This window comes from Pelodiscus sinensis, chromosome 6 (genome assembly GCF_049634645.1).
Source record: "Pelodiscus sinensis isolate JC-2024 chromosome 6, ASM4963464v1, whole genome shotgun sequence".
Taxonomy (NCBI): domain Eukaryota; kingdom Metazoa; phylum Chordata; order Testudines; family Trionychidae; genus Pelodiscus; species Pelodiscus sinensis.
This window is the reverse complement of record NC_134716.1, coordinates 102,023,618-102,041,792: the sequence shown is the minus strand read 5'-3', so window position 1 is coordinate 102,041,792 and position 18,175 is coordinate 102,023,618. Positions and strand designations below refer to the sequence as shown.

At 42.0% G+C, this 18,175-nt stretch overlaps 2 protein-coding genes and 1 long non-coding RNA gene across 10 annotated transcripts in view; 2 read left to right on the top strand and 1 right to left on the bottom strand.

The window, feature by feature from the left end:
- The window catches only part of GHR (growth hormone receptor), a 208,044-nt gene extending 198,729 nt beyond the window's left edge, over positions 1 to 9,315 (top strand). For all 7 annotated transcript variants that reach the window (XM_075932500.1, XM_075932494.1, XM_075932496.1 and 4 more), the window contains 3 exons: positions 3,087 to 3,177; positions 5,444 to 5,513; positions 5,776 to 9,315. In XM_075932500.1, coding sequence (XP_075788615.1) covers positions 3,087 to 3,177; positions 5,444 to 5,513; positions 5,776 to 6,756 — 1,142 coding nt within the window. In that variant the 3' untranslated portion in view covers positions 6,757 to 9,315. The remainder of the gene's footprint in view (positions 1 to 3,086; positions 3,178 to 5,443; positions 5,514 to 5,775) is intronic.
- Positions 1 to 18,175, bottom strand: part of LOC142829959 (uncharacterized) — a 34,163-nt gene that overhangs the window by 1,418 nt on the left and 14,570 nt on the right. The window contains exon 2 of the long non-coding RNA XR_012904934.1: positions 3,047 to 3,202. This is a non-coding gene — a long non-coding RNA (uncharacterized LOC142829959). The remainder of the gene's footprint in view (positions 1 to 3,046; positions 3,203 to 18,175) is intronic.
- CCDC152 (coiled-coil domain containing 152) overlaps positions 9,449 to 18,175 on the top strand; it is a 38,481-nt gene continuing 29,754 nt past the window's right edge. The window contains exons 1-2 of one of the 2 annotated variants that reach the window (XM_025179682.2): positions 9,449 to 11,273; positions 16,254 to 16,346. In XM_025179682.2, the coding sequence (XP_025035467.2) occupies positions 11,259 to 11,273; positions 16,254 to 16,346 (108 nt within the window). In that variant the 5' untranslated portion in view covers positions 9,449 to 11,258. Of the gene's footprint in view, positions 13,867 to 16,253; positions 16,347 to 18,175 lie in introns of both variants that reach the window. The other variant, XM_006139497.3, reaches the window with a different exon arrangement.

Sequence of the window (18,175 nt, the reverse complement as noted above, 5' to 3'; positions counted from 1 at the left end):
GCCGCTCCAGTCCTCCGGGGCGAGAAAAGCCCCGTTCGTAACTGCGGATCCGACATAAGTCGGATCCGCGTAACTCGGGGACTGCCTGTACTCTGAAACAGTATCAGGCCTGAGCTGCACATTTAGCAACTGAAAACTTGGTGTCATTGGTTAATTTATGTAGTGCTGTCTTACTCTCTTTTCTGGGTGACCAGCAGAGATGTTAAATAAAACATAACCAAACAATGATCCCACCAAAATACCACTAGACAGCTCCCTTCTGCTATTTATATTGCCAGTTCTATGGACAGTGAGCCATCCCTTTGTCCACATGGTACTGTTTTTCCTAGTCACATCAATTCAAATTAAATTTTCAAGTAAGATTTTGTGAAAATAGAATACCAAAATACTTAAATAAAGTCCAAATACGTTGTACTTCCTAGGTTTCCTTTCCCATTACATCCCAGATTCTGGGAGCTAATGGGGGCACCTGTCCCTTTGACTTCAATGTTGGTCTGAGTTGGTGAGAGTACCTCTGCATGGAATCAGACTGGAGACTGAGACTTCTTTACCTCCTAATTTGCCCCCCACAAAAAAGCAATCAAGTTTGTCTGGCATGATTGATTTATTCTGTATTTAGCATACCTCAATTCTGGAACATTAAGTTAAATTTGAAATTTTTTGCTTTAAAGTTAGACACTTAAATCCTTGTGCATGTGCCTAATTTTTTCAAAGAGGCTGCACATCCAGAAATCCCATGGATTTCAGTGGGATTTTTGAGTGCTCTTCACCTTTTCAATTGGGACCTGTTATTGAGATTTCTCCATATGGATTTAGATGGATTTAGGTGCCTACTTTCAGGTACCCAGGCTTGAAAATTTGACCTAAATATCAAAAAGCTTAGTTGTTAACAAAATCGGGAAAGTGGTCTCTGAAAATATTTTCCCATAAAGTTTATATTTTATGTTTTGACATGCCATTTTAAAGCTCCTTTGTGACCTGAAAAATGAGTGAGGTCTAAAGTTAAAACGGAATAAAAGGAAACTTAAAGGCTGTAGCCAGAATAGATTTATGTATGTTTCCCTTTACAAACACAAGTTCAGTAGAATAAAGTGCCATTTTTAAAAAAGAATGTTTCACTTACGGGAATGGTTTCTCATTCCTGTCATGCCACACATGTTCTCTCCTTGCATGTGCCAGGCTACAAGGCAGAGGAAAAAAAGGAGGGAAAAACCATCAACCTGTTGACAGTCGAGGCTGCTCAAAACATAAGGGACCAGCCTGTCCTTGTGGAGAGGCGCATGCTGGCTGTTGCATCACGTTATATTGCTACGTGACTGCCTGGGCCAAAGGCTATACAGATTGAACCTCCCTCGGCACACTCTGTGTTCTCTGTGTTCTGTGCTGTGTGTTAGTTCTATTTTTCCCCTAAATATCTCCTAAGAACCCAATAAACAGTGGAAGCATTGGTAGTACTGGTAGACAATATTAACCACGCGGGTTTTGGCAAATTTTAGGCAGCACTCAGGTCCCATAGGGGAGCCGGACTAGAGAGGTTCAACCTCTAGTGTGCTCAGAAAGGAGGATGGCTTATCTTTGGTTTGGTGCATATATCTACTGTCAATAATGAGCACTCTGCTCTTGCTTAGGAAAGCAGCAAAATACACCCTGCAGTAAGGTTTGTGGGCAGTATTACAACAGTCAGGCCCTGAGAAGGCAAGATATCTTCTTCCCTGCATGCATCTGTCTACTTCTTAGTCTACGTCTATGCTACAGCTTATGTGGGCATAATTTGTGTTACTCAGGTGTTGAATAAATCCACCCCCCAATAAGTTACACCAACATAGCGACTGTAACTGGAGTAGTTAAACCAACCCATCAACTTAGAGAATTTAAAACTGTCTTGTGTAGTCAAGGCCATGCTGCCTTTGCCAGGATTTGGTTCAACAATAGAAACTTCATGTTGTTTTTAAGGTGCCTGTAACTAGACCCATGAAATGCAATATTTAAAAGGTTGACATTGAAAGGATATTTTTACTTGGTTTTTGTACAAAATTTGTAAGTTGAGTGCAAGGAAGCTAACAAAATTACCAGTCCCCTGGTCAAGGAGGAGGAAGGGGAGACAAGCTCTGCACTCCCAAAAGAGGAGGGCCTTGGGCAGAAGCCACAGGGCTGGAGCAGCCAGCCCTCAATACCATCCAGAGTGTGCAGTGCTTCTACCCCTGATCTCCTGCCAGTCCTCAGAGCATACTGCTCAGTGCTCCAGCAGCAATTTAAAGGGTGTGGGGCTCCGTGCAGCACCATCATTGTGGTAGCAGCTGAAGCAGTGGTTAGGAGCTTTGGGCCCTTTTGAACCACCAGGCCCCAGGGCAGCTGCCACCTTTGCTTCTCCTTCCTCCCTCCTAGTTGAGTGACCAAAGTTCCCATAAAATACATAACTTGTGTGAATCCTGTGCTGTGAATTTACATTTAATTTCCTCTTCAATGCCAAAGCCTTATTTCCCTAAGAGGGTAGTGAAGCTCTGGAATGGGTTACCTAGGGAAGTGGTGGAATCTCTACCCCTAGAGGTTTTTAAGTCTCAGCTTGGCTGGGATGATTTAGTTTGGATTGGTCCTGCTTTGGGCAGGGGGTTGGACTCCATGACCTCTTGAGGTCTCTTTCAACCCTATGAGTCTATGAAAGCCTTGCAGATTTCTGCCAATATCACTGTTATATTTTATTCCCTGGATTCTGTAATTTCCACTCCAGCTCATCTAATGAAGTAGGTTTTATCCAGGAAAGCTCATGACCTAATAAATTTGTTGGTCTCTAAGGGTGCGTCTACACAGCACCTTAAACTCAAAATAAGATATACAGTTTGTGAAATACGATTGTATTTCGAATAGCTTATTTTGAAATTTGGCTCATGTACACAGCACCAAATTTTGAAATAACACGTATTTCAACAAAGCCCTTAGCCCTCATGGAACAAGGGTTACAGGGATGCCAGAGTAGCACACCTGTTATTTTGAAAAATATTTCAACATAACAGACACATTTAAAAGATACGGGGTAGCTATTTTGTACCTTAAGATGCCACAGGACTTCTCTTTGTTATGTTTTTCAGAAATCCAGTTTCCATGGCTCTTGATTATCGTCTTTGGAACATTTGGGCTGATAGTGGTGATGTTCTTAATTCTGTTTTCTAAACACCGAAGGTTTGTATGCTTCATCTGCAGTGGTCTGTGGAACAAAAAATGTTCTGAATTATGGAAGTGCGTTTTTAAAAAATTGTCAGGTTTTAGAAATTTACACTGGAAAAAAGGAAGAAGGGAAATAATCTATTCCTTTGAGATTTTTCATCCTGAAGCTGAACTTTTTATTTGTCTCTGAACTGTGGAACTTGTCCCTGTACTGTTTATCCGTAAAATAACTGAATCTGTAGATCTTTATTTTAAAAGTAAGAGGGGTGATTTTACACAGTTTTCAGGATCAAGCAGATTCCATTTACTGGTGGCTTATGGAACTCATTGGTTATATTGAACATTGTATGAACTTCTGCAGGATAGCCTCACATACTGATTGACTTTCCAGACTGAAGTTATCATGTCTGTGCTACTAGTAACTAGAACTAGACAATGTGCAATAATTTATTTAGCTCCTTTTTTCCCAGTTGCAAATATTGCATTGATTTTTTTACATTTTTGTTGTTCAAATGTGTTTTAGAAAAATATTTTAGTCTATGGGCTTTTTCTAGACTAATCTCTCTAACTTTGTCCATTTCTTCATTACTCAATATGGGGGATTTGGACACCTAAATCACATGGTATTATTTCTCAAGTATGGTCAGATATTTGAAACCACTTTAAACAGATGAAGAAGTGGGCTGTGTCCACAAAAGCTCATGATACCATCTACATGTTTTGTTAGCCTATAAAGTGCTACCACTACCAGACCACTTGTTATTTTTTTTCTGTACAGACTAACTCGGCTACCCCCTGAAGCTTCAGATTATAACAGTAAAAGAAGTGGGGAGGAAAAATGGACCTGTCAGTAGTAGTGCCAGTGCTAATGAGGCTAATCAAGTGGCCTGGAAGTGTCCCACATGTAGCTTTTCATGTCAGTGATGCACATTAAATATATCAATGACATCAAAAGCTAAGTATGGGACACTTCCAGCCCACTAAGTTAGCCTCATTGGCACCAGCACTACTATTGACAGGTACATTTTTTTCCCTCCTTCTTTTTCTGTTATAATCTGAAGCTTCGGGGTAACTGAGTTAGTCTGTACAGAAAAAACAACAAATGGTCTGGTAGCACTTTATAGGCTAACAAAGGGTCATCAGAGGAAGTGGGTTTTGCCCACAAAAGCTGTATATATTTTTGTTAGTTTCTAAGTGCCATGGCACTACTCATTGTTTTTAAAGTTACAGACTAACACTGCTACCCCTCTGAAACAGAGAAAAAGAAAGTTCGTGGTAACCAAGGATAAAAAGAACATAAATACTGATTAAATGAATTCATGGCTCTTGTTTAAATGTATGTTCATGGATATCTTTTACAGATTTCACTCAGCTCAGTTGGTATCTGAGCACCCATTTAAGAAAAGGAGCAAGGGCATGATCAAGCATAACTTATTTAAAATATTTTTGTAAATCGCCCAACATACACACCACCCACAAGGGTCTTGTATATTCACATTTAAATATGTAGACTAAAGTGTTTTTCACATGCCAAGATGAGAAAAATTCAACGCCAGGCCCACAATATGGAACCACTAGTTCAAAAGGTCATTGAAGTTCTTAAACTAGTTCTCTGATACAATAGCCCTGATATTTTAATATCACTTAATGGTGCACAGAGTATGCTAGCCCTTTTCCCATTATGATTAGCTGCACGTTGCTTTTATGGAAATGTGTTACATTAGTGGATGTCTGAATTTACAAACACAATCATTTAAACATTTACTTTCATGACTCCAGGTTTTGTTTATCATGCCTGAAATACCTTCCCTCCCTTTCACTGCCTGACCCTTTCCATTCCTCTGTTTACTATTTACTGGAGTCCCTTGACCCTGAAGATGCTTAGCAAATGGTGCTTGGCATGTTGAGTAATTCATGCTGACTCACAAGTTGTTGGGTTTTTTTTTAATTATATAAGAAGGGCCTTCCACGGGACTTTCCTGGAATTTATTCAAAAGCTGTCTTGTAGAGCATAGACTATTGAAGACTGTATCCAAAATGTGTGCGATCTGAACATACATTTATTTGACTTTAAGAAGCCAGATTTCAGAAAACCTGTTTCTTATTGGAAATCAGAGTAGAAAATAGCATTTTTTCTGTAACATTTTTAAATTGAGTCCATCACACTGAAGTCTTGGAATTAATTAGCATAAAGAGATGGAATGTCAAATCTTATTTCTCTGTGCGCTCAAAAAGTAACAGTTTAAATTATTTGGAATTAAGAGCTCCTTTTTTTTTCAAGGTTAAAAATGTTGATTCTACCTCCGGTTCCAGCTCCAAAGATTAAAGGGATTGATCCAGACCTCTTGAAGGTAATTTTATATTGTACAATATAATCCTGCAGAGTGGGCATCAGTTCAGTGGTGATACTTGGGGGAAAAACCTGCCCATGCAGTGGGATTTTGCAAGAAAAGAACCGATAGAAGTGTTTCATGGTGAGAGAGATACCCAAGTATGTAAGAGCCATTGCTAACATTGCCACGGTTACTTCTGCTTGAACTTACGTGTTACATTAAAAACTGTAGCCTTTCTTGGCTATTTTTACCACATTTCATTTTTGGTTTTGCTTTGCAGAAAGGAAAGCTAGATGAAGTGAACTCCATCTTAGCTAATCATGACAGCTACAAGCCACAGCTGTATAATGACAATTCCTGGGTTGAGTTTATCGAATTGGACATAGACGACCCCGATGAGAAGACAGAAGGCCTGGACACCGACAGGCTCCTGGGTGACAACCATTGTAAGTCTCACAACTGTCTTGGAGTGAAAGATGATGATTCTGGACGTGCCAGTTGTTGTGAACCAGATATTCCAGAGACTGACTTCAGTGCTAGTGATACATGTGATGGCACTTCAGATATTGATCAGTCCAAAAAGACAAGTGAAAAAGAAGAGGATCTCTTGTGCCTTGATCAAAAAGATAATAATGAGTCACATGCTAGTCCTGATGACCCAACTGCCCAGAAGCCTAATACTAATATGCAGTCTGAAGATAACCAGTCAAAGCTGCCTTTTGCTGACAGTATCGAATCAACTAGGCCACCTGTCCATACGCAACTAAGCAACCAGAGTTCAGGAGCAAATACTGACTTTTATGCACAAGTAAGTAATGTTACCCCAGCAGGAAGTGTTGTACTTTCACCGGGGCAAACAAACAAGAGAAGGAGAACACAGTGTGAGGCCTACACAGAACCAGCTATACCATGTCAACCAAACTTCACCACAGACTATGCCTATTTTTGTGAGGCAGATGTGAAAAAATGTATTGCTGTGACATCTTGTGATGCAGTTGAGCCACATGCTCAGGAGCAGAGCTTTAATGAGGATGTTTACTTCACCACAGAGAGCCTTACCACCACTGCTGAGAATCCAGGTGCAGCAATAGTAGAAGCCTCAAGTTCCGAGATGCCTGTCCCAGACTATACCTCCATTCACATAATACACTCTCCACAAGGCCTTGTGCTCAATGCTACTGCGCTACCTGTTCCAGACAAAGAATTTATGCTATCTTGTGGCTACGTGAGCACAGACCAACTGAACAAAATCCTGCCATAGCCTTTCTTTGATAATATGCGTACCGTATGTATTTAATGGCATAGAGTTGGCTTGGGCTTATATGCTTAAACCAAAATCAGTGTTTTAAAACCTTTTTTTGTGGTTTCTTAAGCTTTTACCTGAAAAGTTAAAACGCTAAATCAAAATATTCCCATTATATATTGTAAATATTATCTATGAATTGTCTCAAAAGACTGTTTAATGGCAGTGACTGTCTTGTTATTGTGGGTGTTGATTTTGTGATACTAAGCATTCAATGACTATGTTTAATATACAGTAAATCATGCTTTTTGAAAAAGCTAATGTCAGGTGGTTTTTGAAGTTTGAGAATTTAATGCAAATTTTCACATGCTGAGATCTTTATATCAGTAATGGGCAACTGAAAATACAAAATAGGTGGGAAAGTAAAAGTAGTTTGGATAAATACATTTATTTTGAATGATTATATACATTAATAAATATTTTAATATTCTAGACAACGGCATGGATATTTTATATTATACTACATACTGTAGTTTAAATATAATGATCCATCTAAGGAATGTATTTGCTGCAGTCAGATAAGAGTCTGTTCCTGCTTCAGTAATTGCAGAGAGCAAAGGAAAGAATTCGTTTTTTACAGAGCCATTTTTATACCTCCAAAGAAACCAGTAGAGAAATTTAAAAACTGTAGCAACTTACATTATCTGATGATATTCATTTCTTACAGTAAGTATAGAAAAGTATTAATACATTTAGGTTTTTCAGAAAACTTCATCATGTACAAAACAAATGAATCAATTTTTCACCAGAGTCAGGTTAGTGTCATTAATACACATTTTATATAGCAGTAGAAACAATAGCAGGCTTTTTGTTTGCCAAGATCTTTAAAGATTTATAATTATGCTTTTACTGAATGATTCTCAGATACACCTGAATAAGCTCTGGTGACTTGGCAGCTTTATTTCTTCACATGGGACCAAATTCTGAAGTGCTCACTCATACCAATCTATTGTTGAAGTCACTCACAGCTTTGACTGAGTATTGACTAAAAGGTAAGTAAGGACTTCAGGATTTGGCCAACAGTTCATTTTTAAAGCTAAAACAGATTCAAATGAATTTAACAGAAAAAGGAGTTTGAGTAAGGGGTTGTCCAACAGGGTGTTTTCTTTTTCACAGCCTACCAGAGACAGAGAGGCTGCGTCTAAACTGGCATGATTTTGTGGAAATATTTTAACGGAAAAGTTATTTCTGCAAAAGAGTGTTTATATTGACAAGTGCCTTTGCGCAAAAGATTTGCTTTTGCGCAAAAGCATCTGTGCCCAGTATAGACGCGCTTTTGCGCAAGAAAGCTCCGATGGCCATTTTAGCCATCGGGCTTTCTTGCGCAAAAAATTAAGGTGCCTGTCTACATTGGCCCTCTTGCGCAAGTATTCTTGCGCAAGAGGGCTTATCCCTGAGCGGGAGTGTCGAAGTATTTGCGCAAAAAGCGCTGAATTCTTACATTAGAACGTCAGTGCTCTTGTGAAAATTCAAGCGGCCAGTGTAGACAGCTGGCAAGTTTTTGCGCAAAATCTAGAGTCTCTTGCAGCAACATTAGGAAGACTTTCAGAAATCTATGAAAGAAAAAAACAAAATTCAGTGGGAAAGCTTTCTTCATTCTTATGGATTTGTTAAGAAAGTGATGCCATTATTTGCCTCAGAAATTGCCTTTATAGGAAACAGTTTCCATCTTGGCAGAAATATTTTTAGAGAGAAAGCATAACCAGGGATTTTAATTTCCCTTCTGAATAGCAATCTATGGGCCCAATCAGGCAGACCTTGCTTACATGAGGATGTTCACTTAATTTAGTGGGACTCAGCCTGTGTCTAAGTATGGCAGAACTGAACCCTACAGTTGGATGGGATTTAACTTTAACATGTACTTTATGGTCAATAAAAGCTTCAGAGGGGTAGCTGAGTTAGTCTGTAACAGGAAAAACTTAAACAACAACAAATAGTTTAGTAGCACCTTAAAGACTAGTAAATAAATCATGAGCTTTTGTGGGCAAAACCAGTTTTCCCAGGGATGGAGCAGGCTCTGGCATTAGAAAGGCAGGATAAGGGATGTCCTGAAGGCAGGGAAGTGGGATGGGTTCTGGAGTGGCCCTAGTGGATAGGGCATTCACCTGGGGAGCGCAGGGTGGGTTTTGCCCACGGAAGCTCATGATACCATCTACATGTTTTGTTAGTCTTTAAGGTGCTACTAGACTATTTGTTGTTTAAGTTTTTTTATGGTAAATGTTTATTAGATATTCTGCTAACAGCTATATTATTTAGTTTCATATGAAATGTAAGTGTAAGACACTAATGCAATTAACAGCTGTGTATGTGTTTGAAAAAAGTTTCTTACTATATGTCAATTGCCAAAAATAGAAGATACCTCAATCAATCTCAGAATGTCATTTTGGTACTTTAGTGGTTACACAAGTCATTATACACCAGTATGAAGATTTGTGCCTTTCAGATTCTATTTAACTTTCCTTATGTCTGTGTTGTTTTTTTCTTTCAAAGTTTAATAAATTTATTTTCTTTGATCCATCTTGACATGGAGTTCTTTATTATAGATGCATTAAATACCTTTTAGTGTATGTAAATTATACCAGCATATTCAGATTTTATCGGATAGAAAGCCAGGATTATCCATCATATGAAATAGAATTCAGCCACTGTTTCTTGGACTAGGACTAGGAGCATTGTATGCTAAGACCTATGTTTTCTCTGGGCCACATGTATACAGTTAAATGTGAGGGTAGAATTAATTGTACTGGGACCACTTTGTATGAACACTTAAAATTAAATATTTATTGGAGTAAGGACTTGAAGCTGGATCTCCTGTATCCCAGATAAGTGTGCTAATCCCTAGCCCATAGAATCAAATCTCTTTTTTAGCCCAAGAAATATATAGTTTTTTAATACAAAGTGGAATAACTTCAGCAGAGGAGATGGAGAGCTCTGCCCATAAAATCCCATTAGTCTGGTTGTCAGAGAACATTCCTGAAAGGTTTGAGTGTCTACTTCAAATCAGACGGCAGAGTATGCACACCACAGTCACCTGACAATTCATTACCTGCTTGCCTTCTGCTGTCTTATGTGTGAGACTTGCTCTGAGAACACCAACCAGATAGAGCCCTGGTGGGGTGTTAAGTGAGCCAATGGCTTGTCTGACAATCCTCTTGGGGCTTAGGTATGAGCAAGCTCTGACAAATGTATTAGCTCTGGGGCAGCTCAGGACTGAACTTTACAACTTTACACTTCCTTACACGGGGATTTTAGGTAAGGGTTAGATGGCAGCTGTACGGTAGTTTTCAGAATATCAGTGGTGCCTAAATGTTGAACTTTGCCAACTAAAGAGGCAGTTGAGTGGATCTATCCTTTGTAGATCTATTCTGAGGACCCAGTGCTGCCACTGTATACATGAAGTAGTGTCTTTCCAGTCCCAAAGTAACACACATAACTAAATATAAGAATGCGAGAATCAATCCCTTTGGACACTGTTGTGAAACAGGATGGTCAACCCCCTAATGTTACTACATTTTCTTCCCTGAATTCTTCCTGCATGTAATCAGCACCTGAGATTTTACAATTAAATCACAGAGTGCAAATAGACATCAGAGACAAGTGTCAGTTTGGTGCAAAACAAAACAATGTCACTTCCACTTTGTCATGGACTTCTATTCATCATCACAAGGTTCTGTTCAATAGCTTCTTAAATTATCTCTCTAATGGGATAGAAAGTGCACGTATAGAATGAGTAGCAAGTTGGGAGAGATTGCAAGCACTTAGGAGAGGAGCACATGACCTACCAGGAGAGGCTGAGGGATTTGGGCTTTTTTAGTCTGCAGAAGAGAATAGTGAGGAGGGGATTTGATAGCAACTTTCAGCTATCTGAAGGGAGGTTCCAAAGAGGATGGAGAGAGGCTGCTCTCAGTAGTGACAGATGGCAGAACAAGGAGCAATGGTCTCAAGTGACAGTGGGAGATGTCTAGGCTGGATATCTGGAAAAGCTATTTCACTAGGAGGGTGGTGAAGCACTGGAATGGGTTACGTAGGGAGGTGGTGGAATCTGCATCCCTAGAGGTTTTTAAGTCTCAGCTTGACAAAGCCCTGGCTGGGATTTAGTTGGGGTTGGTCCTGCTTTGGATAGGGGGCTGGACTCGATGACCTCCTGGGGTCTCTCCCAGCCCTATGATACCCTGAACTTTTCTTCTTCCATTAAGTAGTCATTGTTCTAATCTTGGGAACAAATCTGCAGACTAATTGATCAGTATGCTCAGATGCCTCCTAGTAGAGGCTGAATACTGAAAGTACAATTTGATTCTCAAGGGGAGAAGGCTGGTACCTGCTGCTTCTGTTGATACCATTAGGAAATGGGCTTATCTTGAAATGGAGTGTGCTGTCTATCTCTTCTCTGCATTGGGGACTACAGGAGATGCCAGGTTTGAGAGAACTTTTGACAGAAGGCTGAAAGAAAACCATGTGGTATGAGCTCTACTGAGGTAAGAGCAATTTTAAAAAGTTTGTTTGAGAAAACTAATAGTTAAAAGCCTGTATTCCCCACTGTCTTGTCCCAAATAGTTTGTGTTATGCCATATGTGGCTGTCTTCATATAATGATTGATTCTGTGACCTCATAGAGTATAACCGTGTTGCAGTTAGACATCCGCAGTTGGCCTGTGCCAGCTGATTCACGAGGCTCACGAGGCTTGAGCTAATGAGTTTAACTGCAGTGTAGATGTTTGGGTTTAAACAGTATTTTCTGCTCTGGGACTCTCCCACCTGATAGGGTCCTAGAATCCACACTCCAGCATGAGGTAGAATATCTACTCCACAATTAAACACCTCTTATCTCAAGTTCCATGAGCCTGGCCCAGGCCTGCCACAGGTATCTAACTTCAGTGTAGCCATACCCATGCAGGCAAAGTGTAAAGCTCAATATTATCCCAGCACTCCTCCAATGTCAATATGAATATCAATAAACATCAGCAAAAGTGTAATCAGTTTCTTATGATAATAACAGCAACAAAGGAAAATGTAGGGAGGGGGTTAGAACTCATTGAAATCCTTTGTACAGAGATGATCAACTTAAAAAGTGACATTCCAAGCAGAAAGCATGCTACTGGAGATCATAGTCTCTTACGAACATAAGAATAACCGGACTGGGTCAGGCCAAAAGTCCAGCTAGCCCAGTATCCTGTCTACCGACAGTGGCCAATACCAGATGCCCTAGAGGGAATGAACAGAGCAGGTAATCATCAAGTGATCCCTCCCCTGTCACCAATTTCCAGCTTCTGACAAGCAGAGGCTAGGGACACAGTTCATATCCATCCTAGCTAATAACCATTGATGGACCTCTCCTCCAGGAATGTATCTAGTTCTTTTTTGACCATCTTAAAGACCTGGTCTTCACAATGTCCTCTGGCAATGGGTTCCACACATTGACTGTGTGTTGCATGAAGAAATACCTCCTTTTGTTTATTTTGCATATCTTAAGAACTACAGGTAAAATACATTCAAATTACTGTATTCTGTATTCATGTAAATTTATTGGCTTGTTTAAGGACCTACTGTGGAGGGGTGCACAATACTCTTAACTCCCATGAAAACCCCATTGATATCACTGGGAAATGAGAATGCTTCCACCTTCCAGAGGCATTCAGTACCTCACATGATCAGTCCCTATACCTGAACATGTCAGATCCCTAAAGACTACTACTGCTACTGAGAGAACAAGTACTCTGAAAAAGTCATTCCAAAATAATCCACTAGCTGCTTCCCTGTCTCTAAACACATCAGACTGTATTCATAAGCCCTGACACTTAGGCTATGTCTATCTTTCACACCCAGTGGCAGCAGCATGTACAGAAGAGCAATTCATAAGCTCAGACTGGGACTATGGGTCTGACCACACTACACAGCAGCAATGACTTTTGTCCTATTTCTTCTAGGTCATCAGCATAAAATGTCCTTCCTCTTTCTATTTCATTGCCATTCATCCCTACACCAAGCCTGATACCGCTTATATTATGTCTATACTGTGCACCAATGACATTGAAAAATAAGCTTCATCCACTCAGTGGTATGAACTTAAACATGACAGTGAAAGGCTCTGCCTGGTGGGAGGTAAGGGGGAAAGGCTTCAGTAGCTCCCTGTTGATAAGAGTCTTTCACTGTGAAAAATCTCAGGGGAGTTGCTGTATTAGTCTATAACTTTAAAAACAATGAGTGGCACCATAGGGTATGTCTTTTCACTATGATGACGTATGGCTTTGCTGGGGTGGGAGGCAGCAGTGGAAAGCTCCAGCAATAGGGAAGCAGGAGACCCTACAGCTATGTCTACACTGTTGGCTTTTGCCAACAGAGTATGCAAATGAAGTGTGAGAAGTTGCTAATGCGCGCTTCATTAGCATACTCTGCTGGCAAAAGCCGGCAGTGTAGACATAGCCTGCATTGCTAAAAACAGTGCAAGATACTTACCCACAAGCTTGTTTTCATTCACCTATGCAATGTATACCTGTGCTAGCGGGTATGTTCTTTACACACTACCAAGAGTCCAGTGGTGACAAGCCTTTTACCAGGGTAGCTAAAGGAATCTTAGAATAGCATTGCCTGTATTCATTGACAGCCAGCAAGATCCAGGCCCTCCAGCACTGAAACAATCTTTCTTTCTTACCTAAGCCCATTTCCAGTTTCCAGACATGCTACATCTGTCCTCTGGGCCTCCCCAGGCTAAGAACCAACAGCTCCATGCATTCCGGCTGCATGCAGCCAGAGCACTGCACCCACCCCACAGCCACGCTCAATCCCCTGATGCTCCTCCATCCCCACACACTGTGCTGTGCTTTCCTCCCACCGCTGACTTCCCCTGGCAGAGTGGGCAGCTCTGTGGGCAGGTGGCCACTTCCATTAGCTGGTTGGTGCAGGGGGGAAGAGGGGAGTGTAGAATCTCTCCTTCCTGTCCCCCCCAGGCCACTAGTGATACAGTCCGGGTGGTGCTGAGGTGTTCTCCCGCCTGTGTGGGAAGGCAGGCACAAGAGCTGCTCCTCAGCCTGGCACGAGGGGGCAGGAAGCTGAGGGGGGCAGAGGGAGTCAGGTGAGCTGGGTCCTAGCTCCTTCCCGAGGGGCCGGTGCAGACACGGAGCACTCTCACTCTGCCCCGCAGTCACACACTGCAGCCCCAAGGGGCACCCAGAGCCTGCCCCCTGCCCAGCTGGCAGGCGATGGAGCCGTGGGTGTACTGGCCCTGCAGAGGTCAAAGGGAGCCTGCACTGGGAGGTGCTGGGCCGGCTGCCAACACTCCAGGGTGCCAGCCTTCTGGTGGTCTGGCTTTGGAGAGGTTTACTGATTGGGCCTTTGCTGGGGGGAGAGAGGGTTGACGTTTTCCACCCTGAAGGTTGTAGCTCTTTGGTGGCTGGAGTGGCGAGCCCCTGCATACATCCACCCAGATCCCAGAGTCCACGCCAGGCTCAGGCTAGGGGACAGAGCACCAGACTGGCTCTCAAAAGACTGGCACAGTCACTGGCCTGTAGGGTGATTTGGGCAGGTTACATTTCCTCCCGGTGCCTCAGCAAACTCATCAGTAAAATTGGGTGATGACACTGATTTTCTTCAGAAAGGGCTTTGTGAGCTACTGAGGAAAAGCACTGTGTGAGAGTGACAGATGATCATTACTGATGCTTAGCACAGGTGCTACAGCCACAACTAGTACTGAGAGTTCCAATGGAAACATGATTCAACAAAGAGCATTGTATCCAGGGACCTCTGCTCTCCACTGCGGGCAACTCTGTACAGAAAGTCTGGGTGGGTACCATAGGTCATGATGCAACATTGCATCCTGGAATACATAACCTCCACCACAGCTCTACTTAAATCTTCACATTTGGGTACACAATCAACTGTGAAGCCCTGCATAGCTGCTCATAGCACTGCGTGGCCCATAATCCCAAACAAGAGGGCAAAGGGAGCAGTGTGTCTGCTGCAAATGAATTCTGCAATATTTCAACTACTCCTAAAAGCTGCCATACTTCAGCTGTTCCTGCTCTGAGACTGTTTGTCTAAAAATACACACAGAAAGGGAGAAAGTACTTTAGAAATTTAAAACTTTCACAAAATAAACAATTATTTTAATTCAATGCAAATATATTTAATATTTTTAAAGCACAGTGTAATTAATTGTATAAATAGCCTTCATTTTTCTTTATGCCTGTTAGCAGTTATTTAAATTTTCTATTTCTTTTCCTATCAGGAAAAACAACAAATGTGCAGGAAGAGGACTGTGCATATTAAGGCCTTTATCCTGCAAAGTCTTAAACATGCTTAACTTTATGAAGTTAGCAGTCCCACTAAAGTCAGTAGAACTCCTATCAGACTGTAAAATTAAGCAGAAGTCTTTGCATGATCTGAACCTCGCCAGTACCATATTAAGAGTGATCACATTGAAAGGGAAGTACAGATTACTACTTCTGTTTGTAAAGCTGAAGCGCAGTCAGGATAAAGCTAAACTTCCCTTATGATACCATCCCAGAAGCTTTGGGATGGATGGGTTAAAACACCTTCAAGTACTCCCTGTCACTTTCTATGCCCTTTAAGTGTGGGCAGGTCTTCCCTTGCAAGATCAGGCAAATAGTGCCACATTGTAGCTGTGACTGGCTGTCTACACTGCAATTCCTGGTGGTATCCCTGAAAAGCTCTGGAACCGTTTCTGAAAAACCAGACACATTCTATGAGGAATAAGGGATGTTCCAAAAGAGGAGGGTTTTCCGAAATTTGGCCCTGTGTAGACAGGTCAAATTTTGGAAAAGTCTCTTCCAAAACAAAGAGCAGAAAAAGATACACAAATTGTAGTTCGCAATTTGCATATCTTTTTCCGATATAACTCTTCAGTCTAGATATAGCCACAGAGAAGGTGCCTATCCTCATACACTTACCCAAAACTTGTGATGTAAATATTAAATAAAAGACATAACAGGATTACAGAAATGGAAGATATGTACGCTCATAATGGAAGACTTAATATCAGTTTTCAAATATCCTGAGGGTTGTTAGAAAAAGAAATTGTTCTCCATGTCCAGTGAAGGGAGAATAAGTAATGATAGTTTAATCTGCAACAAGGGAAATTTAGGTTAGATATTAAGAAAAGCTTTCTAAATATAAGAATAGTTAAATAGTGGAACAGGTTTCCAAGGGAGGTTAAATTACTTATTAGGAAGAATAGTTTTATTCTGTAATGCTAACCTCATTTTGTACATAACTTTCTGAAAATGCAAGGTTTACTGGTCTGCACTCAAATCATGGTTTAAAAGAAAACATAAAAGTGAATTTACGTATGATTGTAAACTGAGTAGTTAAGTATGGCAACATATATATTATAAATGTAAAATAAGTAGGCCAAATTTGTATTAATCTGTAATATCCCACTAATATCAGTAGCATTGTATAGGTTATAAAGCTCTACAATAAATACTGGTTGCTATTTTCCAGAAACAAATGAATCATACCAGTGAAACAAATATGAAGAAAATCAATGTTGCAAATCTTGATAAACTTTTAGAAGACTTCTCACAGATAGAAAAGGTAGGTTACAAAAGTAAATTAAGCTGAATTTTTGTTGTTGTTGTTAATACTTTCAGAGACATCTTTTTACGTTTTTTTGTTTTTTTTTTTTGAAATTTTCTTCTATATGGCATCTGTAGTTGTCATACTTACAAACTGTGCACCCTTGCAATATGCAACTTCGAAATCTGCTGCAAAGCTGGGCCTATTTGAGCCACACAATATCCTCTCCCAAAAGTTTCAGAGGGGGTAGCCATGTTGGTTTCTAACGGGAAAAACTTAAAAAACAGCAAATAGTCTTGCAGCATCTTAAAGACAAACAAAAAATGTAGATGGTATCATGAGCATTTGTGGGCACAACCCACTTCTTCAGATGAATGGAGTTTAAGGGGTCCAGTTTTCAAATAAATAGCACAGTGAGAGGATGGGGAGAAGAGAAGGAAAAAGCAGGGGAGGAAGGGGGAAAGAAATTGTCCATTAGAGTGTCCATGCTAAATGAAGCTGATAAGAATACTTAGTACCCACTCTAAGTACCCATTGTTTGGTATTTTAGGTCACTAGGATGTGGAATGTAGCAGGCCATCCAGCCAAAGTCTTTGTTTAGACTTGTGTTGTAGGAATCAAACTTGTAAATGACATTAAGTTCTGTAGCTTCCCTGTCGACCTGGCTTTTGAAATTGGTTTCTATAATATGGTGACTCTGAGATTCATTAATGAGTGCCCAAGCAAGTTATAATGTTCCCCAACAGGTTTCTGTGTGCTGCCTTTTCAGATATCTGATTTGTGTCTATCAATTCTTTCTTGTAGATACTGTCCAATTTGGCCAATATACATGGCAGAGGGTCATTACTGGCATTTGTTGGCATAGATATCGTCATAGGACCGCACCACGTAAACCACCACATCAGAGGCTTGTACAGCTGCACATCCATTAATGTGATTTATGCCATCAAATGCCAGCAATGCCTCTCAGCCATGTGTATTGGCCACACTGATTCCTACAACAGAAGTCTAAACAAAGACATTGGCTAGATGGCTGTGACAGGTCGCGAGCGACCCGCACGTTAGTCAGCGGGGAGGGGCCGGAGGAAGCTGTCCGACTGGGAGTGGGCGCACTGGGAGTGGGCGGACTGGGAGTGGGCGGAGGCGGCAGGGCTTACCCCCGCATTTGTGCAGCCGAGCGGCAGCTGGCCCCGCTCCCTGCATGTGCCCGTGGAGGGTGGATGTGTTGAATGACGGGTGGAGGGAGGCGGGCGAGCCTGCTGCATCCAGAGAGGGGCGGGACCCCAACTGGACGTCACGACCGGCGGGCCTTTTCAAAAGGGCCCGCCAGCAGCAAGGGCAGGGGCAGCCTCCAGGGCCGGCCATAGGGGAGCCCTGGGTCGGAGTCAGGTCGGCACCACCCCTAAGGGTGGCCGGTGGCTGGATGCAGCCCCGCGGAGACCTGGGGTCCCTGCGGACGCCTCTCACCACTGAATCCAGGATCCGACGCAGAGTGGAGATGTCTACAGGACCAGATGCCAGAACCGCGGTAGGCTCCGGAGACCCCCCTGACGGGGTACAGGGACACGCGGAGGGGAGGAAGCAGCCCAGGGCGGGGCTCTTCTGGGGACCGTGGGCAGATGTGTTGAGGGAGCTCATCCCATGTTTGCCGTGCAGAGGGCTAGTAGACCCCTGCACTTAGGGCCCGGACTGGGACCCGGAGGAGAAGGTGGGCCCGGGTCCCCCTCCCCTCGCACCACCTCGGGAGCCGGTGCCACCCCAGTCCCATGAGAGCAAATTCCCCGAGCGATTCAGACAGGAATGCCCATGTCAGGAGGGGGGCGACTTCTGGGTTCACAGATCCCCGG